The 26720-nt window shown below is 37.8% G+C and overlaps 1 protein-coding gene across 7 annotated transcripts in view; it reads left to right on the top strand.

The window, feature by feature from the left end:
- The window catches only part of PTPN3 (protein tyrosine phosphatase non-receptor type 3), a 123858-nt gene that overhangs the window by 8160 nt on the left and 88978 nt on the right, over window positions 1-26720 (top strand). For 5 of the 7 annotated variants that reach the window (XM_061995408.1, XM_061995409.1, XM_061995410.1 and 2 more), the window contains exon 2: window positions 22813-22967. The exons of 1 other annotated variant lie outside the window; for it this stretch is intronic. In XM_061995408.1, the coding sequence (XP_061851392.1) occupies window positions 22830-22967 (138 nt within the window). In that variant the 5' untranslated portion in view covers window positions 22813-22829. Of the gene's footprint in view, window positions 1-22812; window positions 22968-26720 lie in introns of those variants that run through there. One more of the 7 variants, XM_061995413.1, reaches the window with a different exon arrangement.

The raw sequence follows: 26720 nt of genomic DNA, 5'->3' as shown, positions 1-26720 counted from the left end.
AGGATCATAGACATTTTTCTTTTCAAAGCATGTTTCTGTAAATATAATTTGATTTACGTGACATCTAAAAAAGTTGCTAAGACTTTGTTCACGTGCAAGTTTGAAAACCTAGTTAAAAACCTGTCAGTGTAATTAATAAAAATTTTTGAAAAGCAGTATTGGAACAACATAACTTCTCATTGAGGTATGCAGCATTTAATGGCTGCTTGTTACAATCTTGAAAACCAGTAATGTAATTTGAAATACTTTTTAAAAATTTATAATTGTGGAGAACAATTGGAGGGAAATCAATACTTTACATTTTAGTCGAAGACAATTCAGAATTCTAAATATTGTGCATCTCTTCATCTTTGAAAATACTTATGGTACTATATTTCATGTATATTGAATTAACAGTAGCTTTTAGTATGACTGAACACAAGTGTGGGTCTCTTAATATTTGCAGCCACGATGGATATTTTTTAATTAAGGAAAAAAACCCCTTCAGCAACTGATTCTTCTTGCTTTCAGATTTGTTTGACTTTAGCAACATGCTTGTTCTTTGAAGTAGCTTCCAGAAAGTTTAATAAGCTGAGGGAAAGTCTGTGGGACTGCACTAGTCAGGGCACACTACTGATGTGGCAGGAGACCAAAAACCCCCAACAGATTTCAGAACTCCACAGCAACGCTCTTCCAGTAAAGCAGCTGTCTTAATTGTAGTTTTCCATTCATTAAATTCAGTGGGTTTTGTTTTCCAGTTGTGGTAGTGTATGTTTCCTACTCGTTTTGAAAATGCACACCTGGAGAAAGAGATCTATCTGAAGGAAGCTAATGCTTTGGCACCTGGGAGCTGATAAGGCTCCAGGCTTAAGGAGGAACACAGTGTTTGTTGATAGCTAGGAAGTGATTCAATGTTTAATAATGGGAAGGGTTGTATTTTCTTTTATGCCTTTTCTGAGCAGATATGACTTTATTATTTTTCAGATAAATATTTAAACTTTTCATTCATTCTGTTCTATTCTGTGATACCTTTGACTAAAGGTACCAAGCAGCTGATGGAACATGTGAGTGTATTGTTACTATTTAGTTAAGAAGTACTTATTGACTAGCAGTATTCTACTTCTAGCCAGTGCTCTGTCAGGTAGTATCTCCCTGGAATGAACAGGGAGTCTCATACATCTCTTGGAGCTGAATGCATAGGCTGAATGCATAGTGAAGCACTTAAAAGTAAGGGAAGGCTATATATTGTGAGATTACTCTTTTGACACAAGCTTCACAGGTTTAGTATATTCTCAAGCACAAATGAGTGCTTTGAATACTTTTTTTTTTTTGTCTATTTCCTCAGAGGTTTAATCTCTTATCAGTATATTACATAACATGAAAGTGAATTTATACAATTTGTAATTCTTTACCTGAAGATAGATAGGAAAGAAAAAAAACCAAACCAGAGTCTCCCAAGTGTTTCACTGAACATTTTAGGAAGAAGATTGTCACTGCTTTCCAAGGATTATTTGTTTTGTTACCTGCGTGTAGAGCAAAACTGCTGGAAACTCTGTTCTGTATTTTCACTGTGTCCTGGCTGCTGAACCACATTTCTGCCTGCCATTGGAAGATTTTTTTTCTTTTTTTCAGTAATAAAAGTAATTAATCAGTGGAAAAACTTACTTGTGACAAATTCTTGATTCTGAAAACATAATACAAATAATGTTTCTTAAAAAAATTAAATATCGTCGTCTACAACCATTTTGCTCCAAGAAGAGTCATGCTCTTTTTTTATAGAGGAAAACAAGGTTACTCATAATGTGTTACCCATTTTCCTTAGATTGTGAATGAGGACCCTGACCCTTTTATTAAAAGAGATTTTAACATTTTCAGTAACATCTGCCAAGATTAATTAATTAATTGAACCACAGTCTTAACAAGTGAGCCTCTGGAATCTGATGTACTGGATTCTAAAGTTAGCTTTCTAATCGAGTGCTCTCAACAGCATCAGATTTTGTTACTATTATCAGTTACAAACTCTGTTACTTGTTAACCACTGTATACTATGTTTGACTACCTTGGAATAGTGTCATGTTGTGTGCTGGGGTCATTTGTGTTTGTTTTGTTTCAAACTACCTAGGAAGTACATCTTTCCCAGTATAAGAGAATTAGTTTTAAATTTCTCTTTTTGTTTTGAAAGCAAGCAGACAAAGACAAATATAAGCTGTTTTAAACTGGTATGAAGAAAATAAATCTGCATGTTACTTTGTCTGTTGAGTGCCCAACACTGTAGCTTTTTTTATCACCTCCTTTACCAAAGGCAAAAGTAGGGGATTTCTACCCCTGTTTTTCCCTCTGCCTCCCATTTCCCAAATGTTTGTAAATAGAACATATTAACTTAAAATAGGTTTCATCCCTCCATTACTTCAGTAAAATTTCTTCTAAGCCCAGGATAACATGCTTGTCCTTATGATTTTCTCCACAAAAGTAGATTGTAGGCCAAATGATACAGAAGAGTTTCCATAGCTATCACCTCAGTTTTGTAGATGGTCAGCTCTGGCTTAGTCCTGTGCATGTTGATGGTCCTCAGCTGCCAGGTGCATTGACCCAGAACTGTGTAATGGCCTTTCTTATTTAGAGATGGCTTGCATCATTCATTGAAGCTTGTTTGCTTTTCTTTCTGGCAGCAGGGAGAAAAACTGGCTTTACAACCATTTGCTGTACGTTGCAAGGCAAAGTTGAACTCTTAACATGGGTAATAAAATAAGCCTGTTTTACTGGATTGATTAGATGGTAGCTTCAAGGTGATCTGCGACTGTGCCTCTCACCAGGAAATGTCAGACAGTGACAAGCCAGGCTTTATTAGTGTCCTTCCTTTCTATCCATTGATATCCCTTTTGGCAGTTGATGTATCATGGGTAAACGAGGTGAAAGTTTTTGTTTCTTCAGTACTCAAAGTTGATGTGCTGTCAGGTGACCTAAAACAACATTGGATCAAATGATGGTTCACCTCCTGAATCTGTTTTTTTGTCTAAAGTATGTACTGGTTGTCCACTTTTACTCCAGTAATGTCTGGCTCAGTTTTAGAACATTTTATTAAAAAAAAAATGAGATGACTGAAAGACATTGAGCTGTGAATTACATAAAAAGGTTAGTGCCTGCCCTAAGAATAGCTCTTAAGCATGAGGTTTGGCATGTCTAAATATTATTTTGCCCAGAGGGTAATGAGTGAGCAAGTGCTTGACTTGTATTCAGCTGCTACCTACATTGCCTCACTCTACTTCCTCTAACGTCTGGGCAAGACAAGAGAGGGAATTAGTAATATGGAAGCATATATGGGACTTGAAGGCTAGGGATGTGGAGCAGGAGACAGGATGAGCTCAGGTTTCAAGAGTTGGCAGCCTGGGATCCTAGGAGATGAGAGCAGAAGGAATAGTACATACATGATCAGAGGCATCTTAGCATGCTTATGTGACAATGGTGCCAGAGATAACTACCAAAAGCGATCAGTGATATATTACCAAATTATTCAATAATAAATAACTATCTTGAACAGTAATCTACATTATAAACTGTAGTTACTTGAAATAAATATTCTGCAGACATTGACATCTAATGCCTATTGGTTCCTGCTGCATTGCTGGTGTCAAGACATGACAGTTGTCCACTGTAGGATAATTTCTGCAATACAGAGATCTCAGTCTTCTCTTCATGCTTAGAATATAGTAATGTGATACGTTAGATTAGTGTGTGGAAATTTCTAGATGAAGTTCTTTGTATATTAAACTACCAACTTTTTCCTTCTTTTATCTGGAGGAGTTTTGCATTGTTTAATTTTATGTTTTGTTAATTAGATGCCTGGATATAGGGGGGGAAAAGAAATCTTAACATTGAAAACTATTAAACCATGAGATAAGTTGCTTGGAGAAGTGATGGAGTCTTTCTTGCTGGAAATCATAGAATAGTAGGGTTGGAAGGGACCTTTAGAGATCATCCAGTCCAAATCCCCTGCAGAAGCAGGTCAACCTAGATCAGGTCACATAGGAACATGTCCAGTTGGATCTTGAAGGCTTCCGAGGAAGGAGACTCCACAGTCTCCCCTGGGCAGCCTGTTCCACTGCTCCCATACCCTCACAGTGAAATAGTTTTTTCTTATGTTTAAGTGGAACTTTTTGTATTCCAGCTTTATCCCATTACCCCTTGTCCTGTTGCTAGCTACTATAGAAAAAAGGGATGTCCCAGCCTCCTGACACCCACCACTTAAATATTGCTAAATATTCATAAGATTCTCCCTCAGTCTACTCAAGGCTAAGCAGCCCCAGTTCCCGCAGCCTTTCCTCATATGAAAGTTGCTCCAGTCCTCTGATCATCTTGGTGGCCCTGTGCTGGACTCTCTCCAGAAGTTCTCTGTCCCTTGAGCTGAGGAGCCCAGAACTGGACACAGGACTCCAGATGAGGCCTCACCAGGGCAGAGTAGAGCAGGAGAACCACCTCCCCTGAACTGCTGGCCACACTCTTCTTGATACATCCCAGAATGCCAGTGGCCTTCCTGGCCACGAGGGCACATTGCTGGCTCATGTTTAGTTTACTGTTCACCAGAACTCCCAGATCTCTCTCTGCAGAGCTGCTCTCCAGCCGGTCAATCCCCAGCCTGTACTGGTGCATGAGGTGGTTCCTTCCCAGACGTAGGACTCTGCACTTGTCCTTGTTGAACCTCATGATGTTCCTCTCTACCTAACTCTCAAGCCAGTTGAGATCCCACCAAATGGCAGCACAGCCTTCTGGGGAATCAGCCAGTTCTCCCAGTTTGGTGTCATCAGCCAACTTGCTGAGGGTACACTCTGTCCCCTCATCTGGGTCGTTGGTGTAGATATTGAACAAGACTGGCCCCAGAATCGATCCCTGTGGAACTCCACTGGCCACAATCCTCCAACTTCTGTGCCATTGGTCACCACCCTCTGTGCTCTGTCATTCAGCCAGCTCTTGATCCACCTCACTGTTCATTCATCCAATCCACACTCTGAGCTTTCTGATGAGGATGTTATGGGAGACAGTGTCAAAAGCCTTTGACCTGATGAAGCCTTGAGAAATCTATTTTAAAGCCCTGCTTTCAAGAATGGTTAGACCAGATGATTTCCAGCTATGCTGTCCAATCTAGATTTTTCGAAGATTCTACATTCTGGGTTGTATATAGACATGTTTTTATAAAATATTGATGATAGCTTTAATGGAGATAACATAAATCTTGTTAAAACAATTGACTGGATTTTTTTTCTAAAAACAAATCTGGAAAGTTAGTCCACTAATGGAAAACTTTACCACTACACATTGATACCCTCCTTGAGTTGACAATGTTGTTTCTATATTAGGCATATCTATAATACTGATACTTAGTTATTTAGATGACAGCAGAGTCTAAAATGAGGAGAGAGCTCTCAGTCAGGTTGCCTCCTGTAGGATTTTGCTTGATGCATACCATGCTGCTAAAGTAGTGTTTAAAAACCTAGTTTCAAATATAATCAGAAAGCATTTGACTAGTGGTAGCAAATTCATTTTATTTTTTTTCTTTATTAGTGGTTATATGTAAATGATGAATGCCTGAATGTGTGTGTATGTGTATAAAGACAAGTAATATACATAGTGATATACTTTTTTTACAGAACAAATTGAGTATGTTAAGACAAACCGTACATAGTGGCAATTTTACGTTTCAAGACACTTTGCAATAGACAAATTGTGTTTGGGGTTTTTTCTTTTTTATTTTCCAAGATGGCCAACTGTAGTGGTTGAGCTTCTTACAATAAGTCATTTTGGTTTTGTCCCGGCAGTTCATTGTAGAAATCATTCAAAAGTCGATGTACTCTTTTGACATTCCCTTTTGGCATAGTGTGCTAAGTAGCCTTTTAAATTTTGCTAAGAAATTTCTGCTGTGTGCTGGTTCAGGAAATAATCCTAAGAGCTGTGTTAGCATGGTGATATCTGTGTACATAGTATGTGAAATGCATACAGTGCATCAGAAAACATAAGAGTTTAGACCAGAATGGAACTTAAGTTTAGAGGGAATTTAAATATCTTTTAATGGAGATAACTAAGTCCTGTAAGCTACTTCGTGGGAAAATAAATATTCAAAACCTTGTGTGTTAACCTCTGACTGACTTACATGTAAAATTAAGTGTAGGGACTACTTGGCTTAGTTATGATTTGGGTTGAGTTTATTTAACAACTTTTGGGCACTGTTTCAAATGGAAAACTTCCAATCAAAGCCAAGTACATATATATGAATATACTTTATGAGCCTGTTTTATAATGACTCCTTCTCCCTTACCTCTGAATTTGGTTATTGCTCTCAGGCTTTTTTTTTTTTTTTCTTTTTTTCATTAGGGTTAAATGGCAGGGGTTGTCTTAGCTAGTAAAGACATTTCAGCAAGAAAAAAAACTGTTGCAAGGTCAACATTCCTCTGAAGTAAAAATTTTCTAATTTTTTACCTCCTGTGTTGTTGCTGCTGATAATTTTTTTTCTTTTATCATTTGATGTCTTTACATTTCTTTGCATTTAGATCAGCAATACTTCTTTTTCACCCTCTAGCACCTAACCACTGTAAGACATGTTCTTGAAGTGGGGAGAAAGATATTTCCATTGTACATGCATGCAAGAATTGATGCTTGATGCAGATGTTTCTTACACTCCTTAGCGTTATTGCAGCCAGCATAGGTTGCATTCAAACACAGTACTGCTTCAGACACTGGTGTGCTGTCACTTTTCTGTATTGACAGCTAGATTTATAATTAACTGCTATTAGCACAATTACAAATAATATAATTTAGGTTATAGCTTCACTTGAAGGGGCAGGAAAGGAAGGGGGAAAAAGATTCTGAAATGGACTAGCCTGAAAGTAAGGAAGTTGGTGGTTTTAAATGCCCACTACTGGCAACAAGCCCATTTTCTCCTGTGGGCTCGCTGCCTAGGTTTTGTTCTTGGCAATTAGGCCATGAACCTCCTGCATTATGGCACCTCACAGGTGCTCTGGAAACACCATCTCTTGGCCTTGCTTAGGAACCTGCTCCTCTTGCCCTGGCAGGGCATTAAGGCCATGTGGTCAAGCAGTGGCTTGAACCACTGCATTCAGTTTTAGCGGCAGCGGCATGGTGTAGTTTAATGGTGCTGGACTGCTGCCATGGCATGGGCAGGGCTATGCTGGCCTTCGGGGCTTCAAGGGAGTAGTGAGGGCGCAACATGGCCAAGGCTTGCTTCCAGATTCAGTTTGTGGTCCAGTTTGAAGGTTTGCATAGCTGGAAACCAAAGAAAAGTAGCCATATGAAACCTACAGTTTGCATTTCTGTGGGTTGGATTTGGTTTTTTTGGGAGTGTGTTGTGTTTTTCCTCTCTAGTAATACTTCAAATGAGGTATTAGTTGGCTGTAATAAACAAAAGTTAATTTTCTCTTTTAATCCTTTAATTGCCTTTATTTTGCCTTTCGGTACTGTTCCAAAAGATGCACTATTCCTTTGCTCATAAACATTTTTAATCCTTTATTTGTCACATTTGTTATGAGTTGTATTTTGATGCTGAATTTCTTAGGTTTGGTAACAGTACTGTCGACAGAGATGGAACTGGAATAAACTCATTCAGTAGAAGCTGGACTCATAGGAAAAGGTGCCATATCCTTGTAAGGATTGAACTTCAGCTGTTTTGACATCTTGATCTCTTTGCCTTCCAAACATTTGATTAATTAATCAAAGCAGTTAAATTAATACTAATTTTCTTATGGATCAAATAATTCCTCTGATTCAGCCTCCTCAAGTAAGAATGCACACAGTCCACATGTATCTACATATTTTTTACAAACTTATCACACTACAGTGTGCTAGTTGAATTTTGTACATCTTTGACAATATTGCTTTTTTTTTCCTTAGTAGTTTTAAATTGGCCTTTGACCGTAAAGTTCTTGGAGAGAGGAAGAAGATAGTTTGCTAAACTGTTGTGTACTGAAATATAGTTGGAAGTTTGAGGTGGAAAAAAATAATTAGTACTGTCTATGATGATGGTTGAAATAATACTGTCAGATAGAGCTGTCATCTTTGTTCTTCTGAGGTTTTCATTTTCTTCTCTTTTTGGGGATGGTAATACGGTGCAGCTGAGGAGCTGATCTAGATTATACTTCAACAGATCAAATCTTGATCTGTTTAGAAAACAAGAAGGTCTGTATTTACGTGCAGTAGTGCATATCTGGCACAAGGTAATGTGCATATATGGTCACTGTTCGTCAGGTCTCTACACTATGTATTTGAGTAATATTGGAGAAAAAGATGACAAATTCAGCAGTAAGAGAATGCCAAAAGCTTCAATGAGATGCAGTGCTGTCAAGGAAACATTTCTGGCTCAGCATGAAATCATGCTACCTAATATTTATGAATGGGAGCCTTCACGAATCGTTGATTAAATTAGCCTTATAATTTCTGATTTTTTTTTTCATTTGAGTTTTATCTGATACAATGCTTTTAAAATTTTTGGAAAGAGGAGCTCTTTCTTCATGAATGAAATAAGAATTAAAGCAGGAGGCATTCTCTTTGTGGTTTTGAACTGCTTCCCCGCCAGAGCTCTGCTTTAAGGTTGTCTTAGAATTCCCTTTCAAGTGTGTTGTTGTGCATCTTTTTAGCTGCTTTGCATTTGCTAACCTGGGACAGGCAACCAGCCTGTCACAGAATCACACAGAATGGTGTAAGGGGTTGGAAGGGACCTTTAGAAATCATCTAGTCCAACCTCCCTGCTAGTCCAACCCCCCTGTCATTGCATTCAGTCCTCAGTGAAACTGTTCTACTCCTTGTTCTGTCTAGTCTTGCAAATTGCCTTTACTTTCAAAGGATTCCTGATCTTGTCATATTGTTTCAAAAGGAAGGACTGTACACTACTGTATGAATTTACCCTGGTTGAAGGGGTAAATATCTCAGTTATCGATGTTGGTGAAGTTTTTACTAGATTTGGCAGTTAATTCTCACATCATGTTGAAATCAAATCCCCACCTCATTTTGACAAGGGACAAAGTTGCTTAGGTGAAATTCTAGATTTTAGTAATAGTAGAGGTGTATGTGGCATGGGCCAGAACTTGTACTTTGATTCCAAAGATCAGATGGGGGTTGAGTACATTCAACATGCATAAATATTGGTGTCACATTCAGAAAGCTCTTGTGGGCAAGCAGACCACTTACCTCCTCATGACAAGGTACATTTTGCACTAGGAAAACAATTAAGATTAAATAAACTAAGCTGACTATTTTTATACAGGTGTAATTTAGGGTAGGCAATCTGGAATAGGAGTCATTACCTTTGCTATGGGTCACTTTAAATATTAGAAATCTATATAAAGGTTTAGGTAACAGCTTTCAAAATTGAGTTGTTAGTCTACTTTATGCAGTTTGTGAGGTAGAATCAGCTCGACAACGTTGTTTGAAGAATTGATTTTAAATTATTTTTTCCCTTAAAGCTCTCATAACTATCAGTTTTTTCCAGGGAAATGGGCTGTTTTGTCACTGATTTGCTGTATCACTTGCTTTTGGTCAATGGACTGGTCTTAATCAAAACTAGAAACACACTATCGTATTTTCAAGTAGTCCTTATTTTGATGCCTATCCTTTACTTATGATGTATTTCAGGCTTGTGAAAGAAGTGCTAAGGAAAGAAAGCATTAGTGTTTGTGGACTTCTGTCCTATTTCTAAGTCCAACTGTTCTGTGTTCATAGCTCTAGCCTGATAAGATGCTGGAGTCAACTCCCTCTTGACCTCTCGTGGCCCTTCTGCATTAAATTTTGAGGAATTTGCCTGTCGGGAGGTGTAACTCATTATCAGTGCTGTGCAAAAGCACCTAGCAGTGGGAAAACTGGGAGAAAGATACCAGATCTCAGCACTGTAAGCAAAGCTCTCCCTTTTTTGCTCGTGTTTCACTATAAACCAGCAATGCTGGCCTACTGCCTGCATTCCTCTGTAATCGGTTGCCACAGCATGCTAAGATTGCTTTGCGGGAAGTAGATAAATATTCTACCTGCCAGCCAGGAGTACAAAAGCTGAAATGGGAAGGATTGAGGAATGTCAGATCTACTTGGCAAAATTTGGTTATGTGTTTAAAAATACCTGGCATTGTCTCATGTATAAGTGATTGAAAACTTAAAGTTTAAACCTGAAAAATAGCAGCAGTTGATATATAGCGGATAATAAAGATGCGTTCTCAAACAAGGAAGTTGTTTAATTCTGTAAATTATGTGAGCCTGGCTGTGCATGAGAGCTTTAGAAAGCCTGTAAATACAAGGTTCAAGAGACTTGCATTACTTCAGATAGCAACAGGAAGCTTTGTTAGAAATGCTTGTTTGTTGCTAGCTGTGTTGAAAATGAATAAAAAATACCCAAGTGGGCTTGAATTACTTGTGAAGGTGCTAGGTATTGGTAAGAAAGTCGAAAAAACAACAAACCTAACAAAACACCAAAGAACTTAAAACAAAATGAAAACCCAAACCTAAAGGGAGTATTCCACTAAAGCAATCAACTCTTTACCAAGCCCCCTTTCCAAAATGATACTGTACTCTGCCCCATTTTACTCTAAATTCCATTTGTGGCTTGCATGGCTCCTGTTACTGTGAATGGAGGCCACCTTCCACTGGCCTTCTGATGTGTGTTTCCTTCACTGACCTCTCGTTTCCAGCTTTACAGTATGTTCCCCTTGATTTGGAATTGGACACTAGCTGTCAAAACATGTGGCTGTCATTTGTAGCCACTGGAATAGCCTGACTTATGTCTTTGCCAGCACTGTGTACTGAAAGCTCACAGAACTTCAGAGGAGTGTATCACTTCTGTAACTTTGTGGCTGAAAGTTCAGCAGTTGTTTCCCTAAAAATTAGCCCAGTATTCTCACTCACTCTGTGATGGCAGAAGGGTGTTCTGGTCCAGGGAGGTATTCCATGCTGCCAGGGACCTGGCTCTCCAGCCAGCCAGCCAGCAGCCTGTGGTGAAGCCTGGCACCAGACCCGCATCGTATACTGACCAAGCAGTTGCTTTTTGACTGTTTGGAAGCTTAAGTGAAATAATGTGTTCAAAGGAAAGAACTGACCAAAAGATAGCTGGCACTGCATTTGCAGCAGAGTTAAGTCAGAGGAGCATCTGTTTTAGATGCATGCTCTTGGGAGTAGTTTCCTTTCACACTGTGGTGACTAGGTGTGTGTTAATCTTGCAGGGTGATGAAAAAATTGCCTCACAGGGATGTAAAGATGTAAATGTTTGGATTTTGCTGGTCTAAAGAGTACACTGTTTAAATGCTGATGGAAAAGCAGAAAGCACAGATTGTTTGCAAGCCAGGACTTGTCCTAGTGTATGTTTGTTGATTTGATTTTGGGTGTTTTTTGCTTCACTGTATGCAGGAATTGCTTTCTTTTTTAAAGTGAGGACACAAGTATGTGCAGGACTTGGAGGAGTGAGCAGCCATTTTGGGTGGCAGTGTTGCGCTTTGTCTACCTATTCTCTGTACAGTAGGAGATCTTGTGTAGGCAGCTGGCACCACTGCAGGTCCTGGAAAACAGTTTGATTGTATTAGATAGAAAATAACAAACTGATATGATCTTAGGTGTTTTGAAGTCTGCAACAAATCAGAAGGGGAAGAGAAAGAGATATGCTTTGGTAAACTTGAAATAGACATTTGCCACCCAGTCATAAATGAGGAGGAAGATGAGATGGAGAGGAAAGAATAGCAGAAAGATGTACTTCCAGATATTTACAAACTGCAGATGTTCATATGCTGGCTTGGCACAGTGTCTGTTTGCTTTTTCTTCTTGAAGACATACAAAACATCATGTTTCTAAACTTTCTGGAGAGGTTCTTGTTTTACTCTAAAGAAAGAATGAAATGCAAGGTACAGTCAGTCTTGTTGAAAAGAGTAAAATGTTTGCTAACTCTAGCTTTGACAGGGAAAAAATAATGTGTTCATTGGAGGCAAAAATTGTAGAAAGGTCTTTTGTTAGACTACTTAATATACAGGAAAATTACTTTGGACATACGGATGAGATAAGAGGGAAGGCTTGTTTTGAAAGCTCGTGGTTATTTTTAACATATCTGTAGGATTAAACTCATAAGAGATATTATTAACTGCAAGTCTTTTTTTTAATTTATAGGCCATCATTCTGCATTAAGAAATTAAACATAATTTCAATGTCGATCAATAGTCTTTTAATTCATGGATAGTAACTGTTATCCTCTATGAGAAAATAGCATGTCTCACATATGGAACATAATACAGTGACTTGATGTTTTTCTGACAATCTCAGCAAAGTTCTGTCATTGACTTCTCAAAAACAAAGTTTCTATTTGTTTATTTTACATGAGAGGAAGCAGACATTAGTATTGACCTGCAAGCCTAGTGGATAGAGTGACATTTCTGTGGATAATCCCAGTTATAAGGATTTTTTTTGTTTTTTTTAAATGGAAGTAGCACAGGTAGTTTCTAGACTGTTTGACTTCTACCATACTATGGATATAATAAGCCTGTAGAATTTCCCCTTTAACAGTACGTTTTGGATGTATATGTTTTAATCAGACAGAAATATGGAGAGGGCTTTTGGTTATTTGATTTCCTACATCTTTTCCTGAATCTGTAATGAAGATGATTAACCTTCTGCCTGATTAACCTTCTGCCTAATTATGACAACTTTACTTTGCAGTAAAATTGACATGATGGGTCTCATCTGTCACACAATAGCTTCATGAATACAGTTTATTGACTGCCAGTAGAATATGAAGTCTTTTTATGTTTAAATTTTGTTATGGTAATTAAATTGCCACCTCAGGTTTCAGAATATTTTAGTAGTTTGTCTTTGCAAAATTCAGTGGTGAATGCTTACTTATTCAATTTTGAAAATTTGAAGCCATAAATTATTTATAATATATGAACTAATGGCATTATTTGGTTACCAAAATATTGTAGGTGTGGACACAGCTTTCTATTTGATGATTTGATTTTACAATATGGTATTTAAAAAAAATCCCTACCTTTGTATATCTCAATCTGTCCTGAAGTGTTTATGGGTAATGTTGGTAGTTGGGCACTGCAATGCTCAGCTTCCACTTTGACTCAGTTTTCATGTTATTCTCTTCTGTATTGTTAAGATAAGATACTGTCAAGCTGGGGAAAGTGAACTTTGAATCTGCAGTTCATTTGAGTTCATGCCATGTTGTTCGTAGCCCCCAAAAGGCTTTGTTTAGGAAATAAAGTAATGATAGCTCTTGATTTTTAATTTTTTTTTAATGTGAGATGGTTCTGTTTTGTGCTGTGTCACTTCATAGCTGAGGCAGGCAATAGAGGAAACTGTAGAGTTCCTGAATCCTTCACTTGACATGGTGCAGGAGATCAAGCAAGGAGTTGTTATTGCCCTGAAGACACTGGCTTAAGGCTTTATTTTGTAGGTGTGTTTTTTCTAAATGAAAATCTTTTACATGAGCAATAAAGGCTACTGAAAATATGAAGACATTATGTTTGTCATCTGTAGTTTATGATACTTGAACGATGTATGCATAAGGTCCGTGCTATTGTTTTTTCCTCTCATTTGTTTTCTGTCACTCATCCTGCATGCAGTAGATGATATCTCTGTACTAATGCTAATTCAATATCTAAGGTCTAACAGTAATGCTTCACCTTGTGTAAAATGACACATGGGAACCTGCCATGACTTAGCTGTGTAGTTTGATTTTAGGTACATAAAGTATCATCAGTGAAGTTGGCATGACCAGATTAATACTTGTGGTGGTTTACCCAGGTGTCCACCAAGTCATAATATCACTCCTCCTCCTAAAATGGACAGAAGATAATATAATGAACATTTTGTGAGATAAGAACGGAGAGATGGCTCAGCAATTAGCATCACAGGCAAAACACTCAACTTGGGGAGAAAAAGGTATGATTTATTAAAGGAACAATAAGAGCAGGGAGATGAGAAATAAAATTAAATCTTAAAAACACCTCCCTCCACCCCTCCCTCTTACCAGGACTCTCCTTCCTTCCCCCGCAGCGGCGCAGGGGATGGGGGTTGCTCTCAGTTCATTACTTTGCCGCTGTGTCTTCTCAGGGCGAGGCCTCCTCACAATTCCCACTGCTACACTGTGGAGTCCCTCCCCATGGAAGATAGTTCTTCATGATCTTCTCCAGCATGGGTCCTTCCCATAGGCCACAATTCCTCACAAACTTCTCCAGCATTGGGCTTCCCATAGGGGCAGCTCCTCACACCCTGCCCCAACCCAAGTCATCCACCAGGAGAACAGTCCTTCAGGTACTGACTGCTCCAGCCTGAGTCCCTCACAGGATCACAAGTCCTGACAGCAAACCTGTTCTGGTGTGGGCTCCTCTCTCCCCACAGACTCCCAGGTCCTGCCAAGAACTTGCTCCAGTGTGGGCTTCCCATGGAGTCTCAGTCTCATTCAGGCATCCACCTGATCCAGCGTTGCGTCCTCCACAGGTTGCGAGTGGATCTCTGCTCTCTGGTGGCCTCCACGGGCTGCAGGGGCACAGCTGCCTCACCATGGTGCTCACCACAGGTCACAGGGGAGTCTTTCTTCCAGGGCCTAAGTACCTCCTCCCCCTCCTTCTCCACCGACCTTGGTGACTGTGGAGATGTTTTCACATTCTCACTCTGTGTTGATGTTCAGCAACTGTGCAGCGACTTCTCCTTCTCAAATATGTTATTCACAGAGGCGTTACCTCCATCACTAATTGGCCAAGCCTGGGTCCAATGCAGGTCCATCTTAAAATTGACTGGCCCTAGCCCTGTCAGCTACAGGGGAAGCTTTTGGTAGATCTTTGTTTAAAGAAGCCACCCCTGTAGCTCCCTCCCCCCGCTACCAAAAACCTGGCTCACGCAAACCACTGCACTACTCTTGAAGTCTGAAAGGTCATTTGTACAACCTGAGTTGATGCTTTGCAAATGTGACCAAAGTATTTTCCTCAGAAGTTGGATTAAAAGATTTTAGGAACTTGAGCACTGAAATTGATGGTCAGTGTTGTTTTTCTATCAGTAAGCTCTTTTAAAATTTAATTACCATTAGGTTATCTGATTTCAAGATTAAATTTTCAGATAACCAGTCTTGCTGTTGAACATGTGGCTGACAGGCTGGAATACTACTTTTATTCCCTATATGTAAAGACTATCACTATTTTTGCCAAATGACCTTTATTAACCTGCAATAGCAGCTTGTCCTGCTTTATTGCTAGCTGATCTGTGTCCTATTCAGTCTTAACAAGCAAGAATTGTTGCTATGTCTGAAGCTGTGCATGTTTTAAGACATTGAAGGCAAAAATCTCTAGGATGCAAGTAATGCAAACCTTTTGGAAAAAAAAAAGGGGGAGAGAGAAGAGGAAGAAGGATCTCGGAGTTGAAGCAGAATCTTTGTCTCTAAAACATGTCTCGGAATGAGTCTATATATATTTTATATATACAGAAGAAATATTTTATATTAATATTTCTTTTAAATGATAACCCATTTACTGACTGTTGTAACTCTGTCATTGTAACTGCAGCTCTGGTTTTGGTAACTTAACCAATATTAATATGTAACAGTGTGAAGAGAGTAAAACATTTTCTGTTACACCCATACAGTATTTGAGAGCACTGAGTCTGTCAGCAAGTCCCTCTTTGTCTCTCTCCCTTCAAGTGACTAGATGTCCTCAAACAGAACAATTGTCCCCAGTCCAGCTGCTTGAGTGTACAAATGTACCAGGCAGCAGAATTGAATGCAGAGTGTGTGTCTACTGTGCTACATGGCTTATCTGCACCAGGTGTTTGCGGCTTCTCACAGGGCTTGCATTACCTTCAAGTATGTTAACAGCTTAGTGAGATCTTAGGGACACGTCAGTCAAGATATAGTGTAATACTAGAACTAAAACTTCGACTTATTTCCTCCCACCCACCTTCTCCAGTGCATCGTTGACATTTATTTGTGGTCTTGCTGAATCCGGAGTTCAAAATATCCGTATCTCTCCTGAAAATTGTGATATGAGTTTACCAGAGATATGTTATAATGGAATGCTAAATGAAGTACAGGGAAGGCTTGCAAAGCACTTAACTCAGTCTTATGTGCTAATTAAGCACCTAACTGCTTGTAGTGATGTGAGGACTTTTTGAATTTAACTGTATATACTGGATTTTCTTTTTAGAGGCAATGACTTCTGAACAGTGGGTCGTAGATACCTGATTCCTAGATACAGGAACAATCCAGTTTGTCTACTTACTGATTTTTAAAAATAAAAATGTTATGTTCCAATTTTGTGAATTTTAAATTGGGGCCTTTTTCTTTGTAACTACTTGCATTGGAACTGAAGTGCTATCAAGTGCATTTTAAGTAAGCAAATAGAGATTATCATCATATATACAGTTTATCCTGAAGGTTTAGTTGTGGATGAACTCCAGCATGAAGAGCTGTCAAATGAGGAAGAGGTATCATTATATTTTGCTATGGAAGACTCATCTTTTTTCTATACTCATTCAGTACTAGTTTTGCAAAGTATTGGGCTAGCAATAGTGCAAGCATATGTGTTAATATAGATATTTTTATACCTATTTAAGGTAAAACTATGTCTTCAAAATTATTTTTTAATGACTTCTTTTTCTGTAAAGAATCTTAGCTTGTAAGGTGCGGTTTTCTGGAAAACTGAAGATAACTAAAATGACTGAAGCCTTATTCATGCGATTTTTTTAGTAACATTCTCAGAATGCTTTGCTAGATAGACCTTGTCATTACTTATATGAGTGGTAAATACTTCTGCCATGCTGGAGTAAATCACAGATGTTAGCCACTAGAAGCAAATATAAGTAAGCTTAATATTATTTTTTTAATGTTGATTTTAATGTTGGAGTGAAGAGCTTCTGTTAATGATATTGCTGTCTGTGTTAAGAATGACAGTTGGAAATCTTGCACCTACTGCTTTAGGGATTGTGTGTGTGTATGCATATTAACCTTTATTCTGGTTTTAAGTAAGACAATGTTCCAAGAAGATACTTTTTCTTTGTATGTCAATTTGGAAGTACTTTTATACCATAAGCTGTAATGCTTAAACATCTAAGACTTTCATGTTTGTTCTATATTTATAATTTAATTGGTTTTTTTCAAATGTTACAAAGTTTTACCAGGTTGTGATACTCTATCTTCCAACTCTACTTTCTATATTATTTATGAACAACATCTCAGAAAAAGCTTGTGGGAAATATCACTTGCTCCTTATCTATAGTTAACTTGCACACATTGCTCAAAATATAATTATCTTTTATGTTGGTTATTGCTTTAGTAGTGCCCTGTAATTTGTATGGAAACTTGTAAATATTTATTGTGGTTAAATACCTCATGGGATTTTCATGCAAAATGTTAGAGTTGAGTTTTATATTAATGAGGAGACATCTAGTTTTCTATTTGGAGTACAGAAAAGATGAAAAGAGAAGCTTGTTTTCATAGGTGTTGAGTTAAACTGCAGTCTTCTGTTCAGAAAATCTGGCCAGATAATTTAACCCTCATTAAGATGCATTGATGATAGATGTGGCTTTGAATTGTGTAAATAATTCTTAACTGCATGGGAAGAATAATCAGGATATGAATTGCTACTAAAATTTTAGATTAGTCACTAGGGTTGGGGATTTTTTTTCTGATGGTAGTTTCTGAGGTTATTTTAACCAGCACATAGGGAAAACTGATGCATGCTGAAGAGTGTTTATGTTAGTTGTCTTAGGGCTATATGTTGATACAAAGACACTTTTAATTTCTTATTCCTCTTTCTATTCCCATTTACTCTATTTCATATAAAGTAAAGCAATAGGTAACCATGAAATGTAATTTATGGCCAGTCTTGTATGCTTTTTCAATGTCTTTAGTACTACAGTTTTTCCCTTCATTGTTGGAGTGGTCACTCTGACAATGAAAGTGGGTTAGAAGCACTATCCTTCCATGAATGACATTACCACAGAATATGCAGCATTTATGATTTTCAAGAGCCCAACATGAAGCTATATGTTTTCAGTCATGACTAAAAGAAATTTCTGAAAACAATTAAGTGTGAGGTAGTCTCCTACAAAATACATGAGTGCACTCATTTGCAGGAGTAGAAATATCTTCTTTTACCTGATAAAATGGTAATAATGGATTATTTATTATTTTATACTGTTCACAGTTATATAAGGTGTGATTATATGTAGAAAGTCCTAAGGTATATACTTGGCAAATCTGCTCTTGATTTAATTCCTTGGTAACAACACATTAGTGGTAGTTACACTAAAAGTCAGGTCATAAGTTTCTTTACCAGCAATTTCTAAGTGAATTGGAAAGAAGTGAAATGCTGGTATGGAAAATGTATTTTTAAAAGTCAGTCTTCAATACAAAAGATGAGGAAAACGTATTATTTTTGTTCTGCATGACTGCAGCATTGTAGGAGAAGGCATGCATAACCACACTTGTCCAGAAATGTGTTTAATGTACTTGAAAAACATTAACTTCTTTATGTAGCTGTATTTGTTGCTCCTGTAAGCCTGTTGTGTGGTTTAATTACGGGATAGAATGCCTCATGTTTGTTTTATACCTTAGGGTGAAAATGACTGTGTTTTGGTGGTAGTTGTGTTTGGGTTTTATTTAAAATATAATTCTCAACTTTGTTTAATGCAAGATGCTTAGTTTGAGGAAAAGGAAATAACTATTAAACTATTAACTCATTGATAATGTTCAAATTTGTCTGACAGTTTTTGATTGGTTTATTTTGTGAATTAGCCTCTTACCTGAGGCTGCAAAGCAGGGGCTGGGATTCACATGTCATGGCTGGTTGATGTTTTTCAGGGCTGGAGGCTGATGTTTAGAGCCAGCATCTGGTCTTGCTTAAGATCTCAGTGACCCTTCTCCTATCCCAAAAGCAATCACTGTTGCAGGTGTCATCTACCCCTTTGTATTGAGTTGATAAACTGTTTCAGTAATTGGGGCCTGTTTAAAATACAGCTTTAAACACAGGTCATATGGAAGAAAATAACAGAGCATGTACTAATAACTCAACTACTCACTTCTCTTCTGTTCTCCCTCTCTTGCCCTTTAGAGATTTGTAAAGTTGTTTCCTTACAGATGTACTGAGCGTATGGCACATTAAAATAGGACACACAAAATGACTTAAGCTGGTGCCTGTGGTGTGGCTAGTGTAAAATAGCTCCTTCAGTGGCTCATAGTATGCAGAGTAGCACTGAAGGCCATGTAGGTGGGAAGTAGAAAGTTCAGCTTTCTCTGCTTGGGACTCTCATTTCCTGGGGCTTGATTAGGCCATTTGAGCTCTAGTTGACTAATGACTGTGGTGTTCAAACACTCAGCTGTTTATCCTGGCCTTGGCACAGTTTCCATGGTCAGCTGGCTCTGTCAAGGACAGCCTCAGCTGGGACTCTTTGCACTCTGTAAACAAAAACTGTAAGCTCCAACTGTTTTACTGGTTTAATTTTACTTAAAATTGTAAAAATCAAGACATTTCAAGTTTTCATTTGTGAACTCAATGCAAATTGATCACATTAGAAGGTCTGAATTTCTTGTAATGAATTTCTGAGTTACTATTTCTTTTAGGGCATCCAGCATGTAACCTGAAAACATCAAAACAAATATAACTGAAAAACTAGCATCAAAAACAGCTGTAACTTCAATCTAAAATGAAGCACTTTCCTGATTTTATAATGAACAGCAGTATGTTAGTAATGCTCTTCTGTTAGTTCTTGGATAGCTTCTGTGGATGCTGAGAGACAGACTGTTAACTCATTTCTCTTTTAAAAGAAGAGAAGGTCTGACTTTCCAGAGGACATGTGGAAGTTCAACAATAACAATGCACATTGTACTGTTTCTTTTGACATTCACAAATCTGGTTATTTTGTGGAAAATCACCAACAATGGAATTTCATCCTTATAGCAGACAGCTTTAGGGTGAAATTCCCATTGTCTCTTATGGCTAATTGACAGTATTCAGTGGAGATCTGGGCCTGGATTTAGAGAGTATAATATGTTTTATTGAAGGCAATGGTAAAATTTCATGTAGATATTGATATATAAGTGGAGAAGAAATGTGAGAGTGTTTAAGCTATGAAAAACATAGGGGACTGTAACCTTAAAATTAAACCTAGCCTACCAAATCTACCTCAAGTATGGGCTAGGTTATCCAGGTGACAAGCTAGACACTCTACAGAGAGGGACCCTGATTAGTTGTGCTGCTATGCACAGTCGGTTAAATAAAAATCATCAATTTGTCTGTTCAGGCTTATTTTTTCACAATTATTAAAGGATTTTAGGGAAAGGGATTTTGGGTGGTTTTTTTTCTGGATAGCAGACATACATATGAATGTTATCAGCTTCTGTATTTGGAAGCTTGAACAAATGAATAGCTAGATCTAGCTATATTGGAAAGAAAAAATAATACTCTACTGGAAAGTGATGAGGATTAGATATCAAAATTTCTTCTGGGTTTCTAAGCATGGCTTGTCCTGCAGCACACTCAGTACTAGGAGTGCAGGGGCTGAGCACCGTTTCCTTGCTTTCTTCATGCAAATTTGGAGCTGAACATCAGAGACTCCTGTTATCATTGCTCTTGGCCGAAGGCCAACTAAGGTTGAAAAAGGGAGAACATACTTAGGAAAAAATGGAACAATGGAAGTGTAAGAGAGGATGTGGTGGGGCCAGTAGGTGAGAAAAGTTGGGGAATGCAAGCGGAAGGGATAAATAGTATTTTCCCAAGAGTAAAGTCTGTAAGCTCCAAGAACATTAGGTATGGCAATGCAGACTGAATCCTGAAGGCCAGACTGATGAAACCTTGAATCTGGTTACCAAGACTCATATTTCTCATCCAGTGGCTGACCCATGGCAAGGAATAATTTCAGTGGATTAGTAGGTAAAGATCTGTTTCTCCAAGTGAAAAGTTGGGGTTTTTTTACAGTGGATAGTGGAAAGGGGAGAATGAGACTGTGTAGTCACCTGGGGCTTTTTTGGTAAAAAAATGAAGCCATTGCTGAATATCTAAGCTACTAGAAAATTGGAGTATGTGAGATTTGAAGGCTTGTAGTCTGAATATCATAATGGTCTGTCTTTATGTTTTTATACGTCCTTAATGACTAGATAACTGCATGGTTTATTTAGCAGCAACCATTCCTGGATAAGAAAGTTCATTTTCTGGATTAAAAAAACAAATCAACAAACCAAAGACATACTATGATTAATTGCACACTGCATATAAAGAACAATTTCAAAGCAATCAGACTGTATAGTGGTTAATATGGAAATACCATTCAGAATTAACCTGAAGGTCATCTCTTCCTTTTTTTCCCCTCTCTTTTAAAAACAAAGGGGAAAAAAAAGCCAAAGTGAACAGTAAACTAAACCCAAACTCCATACCTTTGGGAAAGAATAGGAAAATACTGTGGATTTCCTAGGAAAAAAATTAAATGTGCAGATAAAATACATTTACAGTTGGGTACTTGTTGGATGCTTTTGTGTATCTGTCTTCTGTTTTCTGTGAGAAGAGAATTGTTTTATCGTCTTCTAAGTATAGATTACACATCATTATGCAAAGATGGATCACTTCACCATTTTGTTGCCTTTGGTGCTCTATACAGTTTTGCATCTCATGGCAATTTGTACATTTCACATTTGCTTTTTGTCATGATGCATGAATAGATATGATGTATTAGAATTTTATGTGATTTCATTCTAATTTGGTTTCTTTATATACTTAAAAGAAAAGCTAGCCCATGTTTTGTGGCAGATACACAAAGAAAGGGTCGTTGCAAAATCATCCTAACATTGGTCATGCCTAGCTTGGCCAGCAGTCTAGGAAACATATTATGCAAGTCTTTTTGTAGTTGGCTTCTAATAAGTGAGGTATGATTTGGTAATTGGTATGGTAATTAACCTGGAAAACTATCCTCTGCTCCGCTTGCCAGCTGGCTTTATATGCTGTGATGTTAATTGGTAAACTGATACACTGAAAAGCGGCTTGAAATGTTTACAAGCTTGACTGTTTAATTCATCTCTTGTTTCAATTAATGGCTTTTTCTGTTTAGTAGGGTTTTATTGTTGGGTTTTGTGTTGGCAATTCTTTTTTTTATCATTTGTGAAAACTAATTTTAAGGGTGTTGGTGTTCATTGAAAGTTTTTCCAAAAAAGAATATGAACTCCACAAAAAAACTTTCCCTTTTCTTTGTGGGGTAATGTTCTCAGATGTAAATTTCTGGCTTCATGAATTTATGTATGCAAGGCTGTAAAATATTGACATGCTTTTAATGTTAATTCGGGTTGCCTTACATATGGTGTTTGGATATATATTACTGAAACAAGATGCTATTTGACAGAACGTGATCTGCATTAAGTCAAGACTGCTTTGTCAGTAGAGAGTAAACAGAATTGTTTTAGTACATTAAAACTTGCATAGTAAATATAAAAAGATATATGAAATCTGTAAGGAGGCAAGCGATTTACTGGTTACAGATAACAAAAACTTGTCTTGATATTGCGTTCCTGCTTTTTACAGTAGATGTCTGGGTTTTTCATTGATTTTAAACTAAAGCAAGGGCCCATGCCTAACCTAAGTATACATTGCATGGGTTACTTATGATTCTCTTCAGAATGTTCACATTTAGAACATGGAAGCCCCTCTATATATTCATTTATGTTCTGGTTTACAATATACATTTTCACAACTTGTTATTTTCTAGTAGAAGCATTTGTTACTATAGGTATTTAGGGTCTAATGAAGTTTTCATGATGTTGTAGATTGATCTGAAGAAAACATAGATGATATTGAATTATAAGAACTGTTATTAAAAACAATTTTTCTTTTATAGGTTATTCAGCAATAGTTATGAACTCCCGTTTACGAGCCTTAGGTGGGAGGATAAATAACATACGAGCATCAGAACTACCAAAAGAGAAAACCCGATCAGAGATAGTCTGTAACGTCCACTTTTTGGATGGCTCAGTACAAAGCTTCAAAGTCAATGTAAGTTTGGAATACTACTTTTTTTTAAATACGTAGAAATTTGTTTGAAAACTGAAGATGAAATTTGGGACTTTAGGAATGGGGTTTATAAAAGCTATTGAAGATGTGGCTTTGCTGTTACAAATTGCAGAATTACTGGTTATGAAATGGATTTATAAAGTGATTTTTTTTGTTTTCTTCTAAGTCAACCAACTGAAATATCAAAAAATTATTACTTGGAGATTATATCTGGAAAAAAGTCCTCTCTATGATATAGGAAACATGAAGAAGCAGATGTACTGTTTGTTGTCAGCTTTGAACAAGTAATTAATATTTAAAGGGAACTCCCAAATTTGTATGTGCCACTCTTTTTCTACCATCAGAGTACTGGTAGTGCTAAAGAGGAGGCCTTGTGAATTCCTGTAGTGGCATTAGTTATATCTTTGAAATGCAAAATAGTGAAGACATCACGGGTCAGCAGGACAATTCTATTTCTATCTGGGAGTGAGGAGGAAAGGGAATTAATGGATATTTGAGCTATACAATTTTACTGCATTTTATGCAGTAATGTTTTGTTTTGTAACCTTCAGTACCAATTGAAATTATTAGTTCATTCTTAAATTTTGACAGAGCAGTGGCACAGGCTGCCCAGAGGGGTTGTGGAGTCTCCTTCCTTGGAGGTCTTCAAGACCCACCTGGACATGTTCCTATGCGACCTGATCTAGGTGACCCTGCTTCTGCAGGGGAGTTGGACTAGATGATCTCTAAAGGTCCCTTCCAACCCCTACAATTCTATGATTCTATGATTAAATGAAAACAAAAGAAATATGTTCACACCTCAATCATGATCATTAAATGCTTTCCTGTGGGAGAATCAAACCTTCACCTGAAAACTTTTTTCCTAAGTATTATATCATTGCAGTTCTTTTTGTGGGCTGTTTTTGTTTTCGAGCTGTGTCTGTTGTGTATTTATTGACATAAAAATGATTTGATAGGTAAACAGATGATTTTCATTCTAATAGATATTAAATTAATCTCATACTTTAGCATATATTTTGTATACTGTGTATGCATATATTTATATACATATATATGTGTGTGTAAATATATATATGCATCAGGTAACATTGGGGAGTAGATTACAAGGAGAGTAGATATACAAGAGAAAGAGCAAGATATGAATATAGGATTTCCATTGTACGTCATCAGCAAGCCCTATAGGATTGCCTTGTCTGTCAGTGAGGTAGCATAATTGCCGGCCTCCCCAGTGATCTTTGTGAAATTTAAAACTTTTTGAAATATAGACATGGTGGTATATTCTTCCTTGTAAATAAGTGTTTATGCAGCTTTAGATTCAACACTTGGCCTGAAGTCCTGCACTGTACAACTGAATTTCCCTTCTTAACTCATTGTTTAAGCAATGAGTGCAATTTGATAAACTCCAGATGCAGCTGATTTATCTTGCTCCCTTCAGTAAAACCCAAGATTATCTCTGCTGGTTCCTTTCTTCATGCTGGTCTAGTTGGAGGCCTGTATCTTGTGGAGTCCCTTGGGGGTTGGTGCTGGTACCGGTATGGTTCGATCTTTTCCCTTGATGAGGGAACAGAGGGCACTGCCAGCAAGTTTGCTGATGATACTAAACTGGGGGAAAGTGGCTGACACACCAGAAGGCTGTGCTGCCATTCAATGAGATCCAGACAGGCTGAAGCGTAGGGCAGAGAGAAATCCAATGAAATTCAACAAGGGCAAGTGTACAGTCTTGCATCTGGGAAAGAATAACCCCATGTACCGGTACAGGATGGGGAATGAACTGTTAGAGAGTAGTGTAGGGGAAAGCGACCTGGGGGTCTTTGTGGGCAGCAGGATGAGCATGAACCAGCAATGTGCCTTTTTGGCCAAGAAGGCCAATGGCATCCTGAGGTTTATTAGAAGAGGTGTGGTGAGTAGGTCGAGAGAGGTTCTCCTCCCTCTCTACTCTGCCCTGGTGAGACCACAGCTGGAATACCATGTCCAGTTCTGGGCCCCTCAGTTCAAGAAGGACAGGGAGCTGCTGGAAAGAGTTCAGTGCAGGGCCACCATGATGATGAAGGGAGCATCTCCCTTATGATGAAACGCTGAGGGAGCTGGGCCTCTTAAACTTCGAGAAGAGGGACCTGAGATTTGGCTTCATTAATGTTTACAAATATGTAAAGGGCAGGTGTCAGAAGGATGGAGCCAGGCTGTTCTCAGTGATGTCCAATGGTAGGACAAGGGGCAATGGGTATAAGCTGGAACATTAGAGGTTCCAAAGAAACACAAGGAAGAATTTATTCACTGTGAGGGTGAGGGAGCACTGGACCAGGCTGCCCAGATGGGTTGTGGAGTCTCCCTCTCTGGAGACATTCAAAACCCACTTGGATGAGTTCCTTTGTGACCTGCTCTAGGTGGTGCTGCTCTGGCATGGGTGTTGGGGTAGATGATCTTTCCAGGTCCCTTCCATCCCTAAAGATTCTGTTATTCTGAGGGGCCTCCTTTACTGCAGCTGTAATGCTGACTTGCTGTAGTGGTAATACAGGACCCATTATTGCTTTACTAAGAAGAAGCTGGGAGTGTGGCTAACCCATTATGTTATGGGCTAACACCAAATTGTTTTACCAGAAGATTTATGTTCTTTGAGTACTAAGCTTTCATACCGGTACTGAGGGAGCATGTGCTTATCTGGCAGAATGGCCCTTCTTGATTATTTAGCCTTGATGTCTACCAAAGAACTAGCTTTGCTGTGCTCTGTGTGTATTCTCAAAAAGGTTTGAAGACATTGATTTTGCTCTTTATTTTTTCTTCTTTACTCCTTTTTGCTCCTACTTTATTCATTTCTGGATGCCAGGTCAACAAGTTATTCTATATTTTTAAGAAATTAAATATGTATCTAGTATGTCATGATTTTCCACAAGACAAAAGAACGGTAACGTGTTTAATAATGTAGTAAAACATTATTACATTCAAAGTGCTCGCTGAAATAACTAGAGATACAAAACGCATGGATAAAAAGGTATACCATGTCTTAGGAATGTTGTAAATATGTTTTCTAATTTTTTACTTCCTCAATTTTTAGTGTTATTTCTGAAATCTGTTGAATTTTTCTGTCCTAAGTGTGGAGATTTGGAACTGAACAAGATTCTGTCTCTTGAAACATTGGGTGTAGCAATTTCTCTTTAAAGAACTTCAATGTATCAGTGACAAATTAAGACTGGGAGTTTTACAGGCTTGTATGTTTGTGGGCTAAGCAATTTATTAAAAGTTTGTGTATAATTTGCACTTTGGACAAATATTAGATTAATATTCCTATATATACATAAAGTATGTTTTATGTTCATAGGATTATACTTCTCCCAAATAGTGGAAAGTGAATAGAGGAAAGCAGTATACTCAAAGACTGGTCTTAGCTCATTTAATGAGAGAAATGGAATTGAAGACTCCTCCTATTCTCATGTAGCAGCTATCTGAACACACAATTCTTACTGCAAGAGGATATTATATAGAAAAATAGCATCTAAGAACAGAAATATAAAGGGTAAGAAGAAACTAGAGAGAAATTTTATTTGAGTTTAAGCAAAGAGTCCAAAGTTGTCATTTCTAATATCTTGTTGGTACTGCACAGATGATTGACCAGTAAATTGGAGGTGGATTTAAATTTAATACAAAGATAATAGATAATCTCAATTTACAGCCTATTGACACATTAAAATGATCAACTTATGTATTTTGAAGCTTTGAAGTGACATCTTTAAAATGATA

This window comes from Colius striatus, chromosome 4 (assembly GCF_028858725.1).
Source record: "Colius striatus isolate bColStr4 chromosome 4, bColStr4.1.hap1, whole genome shotgun sequence".
NCBI lineage: Eukaryota > Metazoa > Chordata > Aves > Coliiformes > Coliidae > Colius > Colius striatus.
The sequence above is the reverse complement of the archived record's forward strand: the minus strand, read 5'-3'. Positions and strand labels throughout refer to the sequence as shown.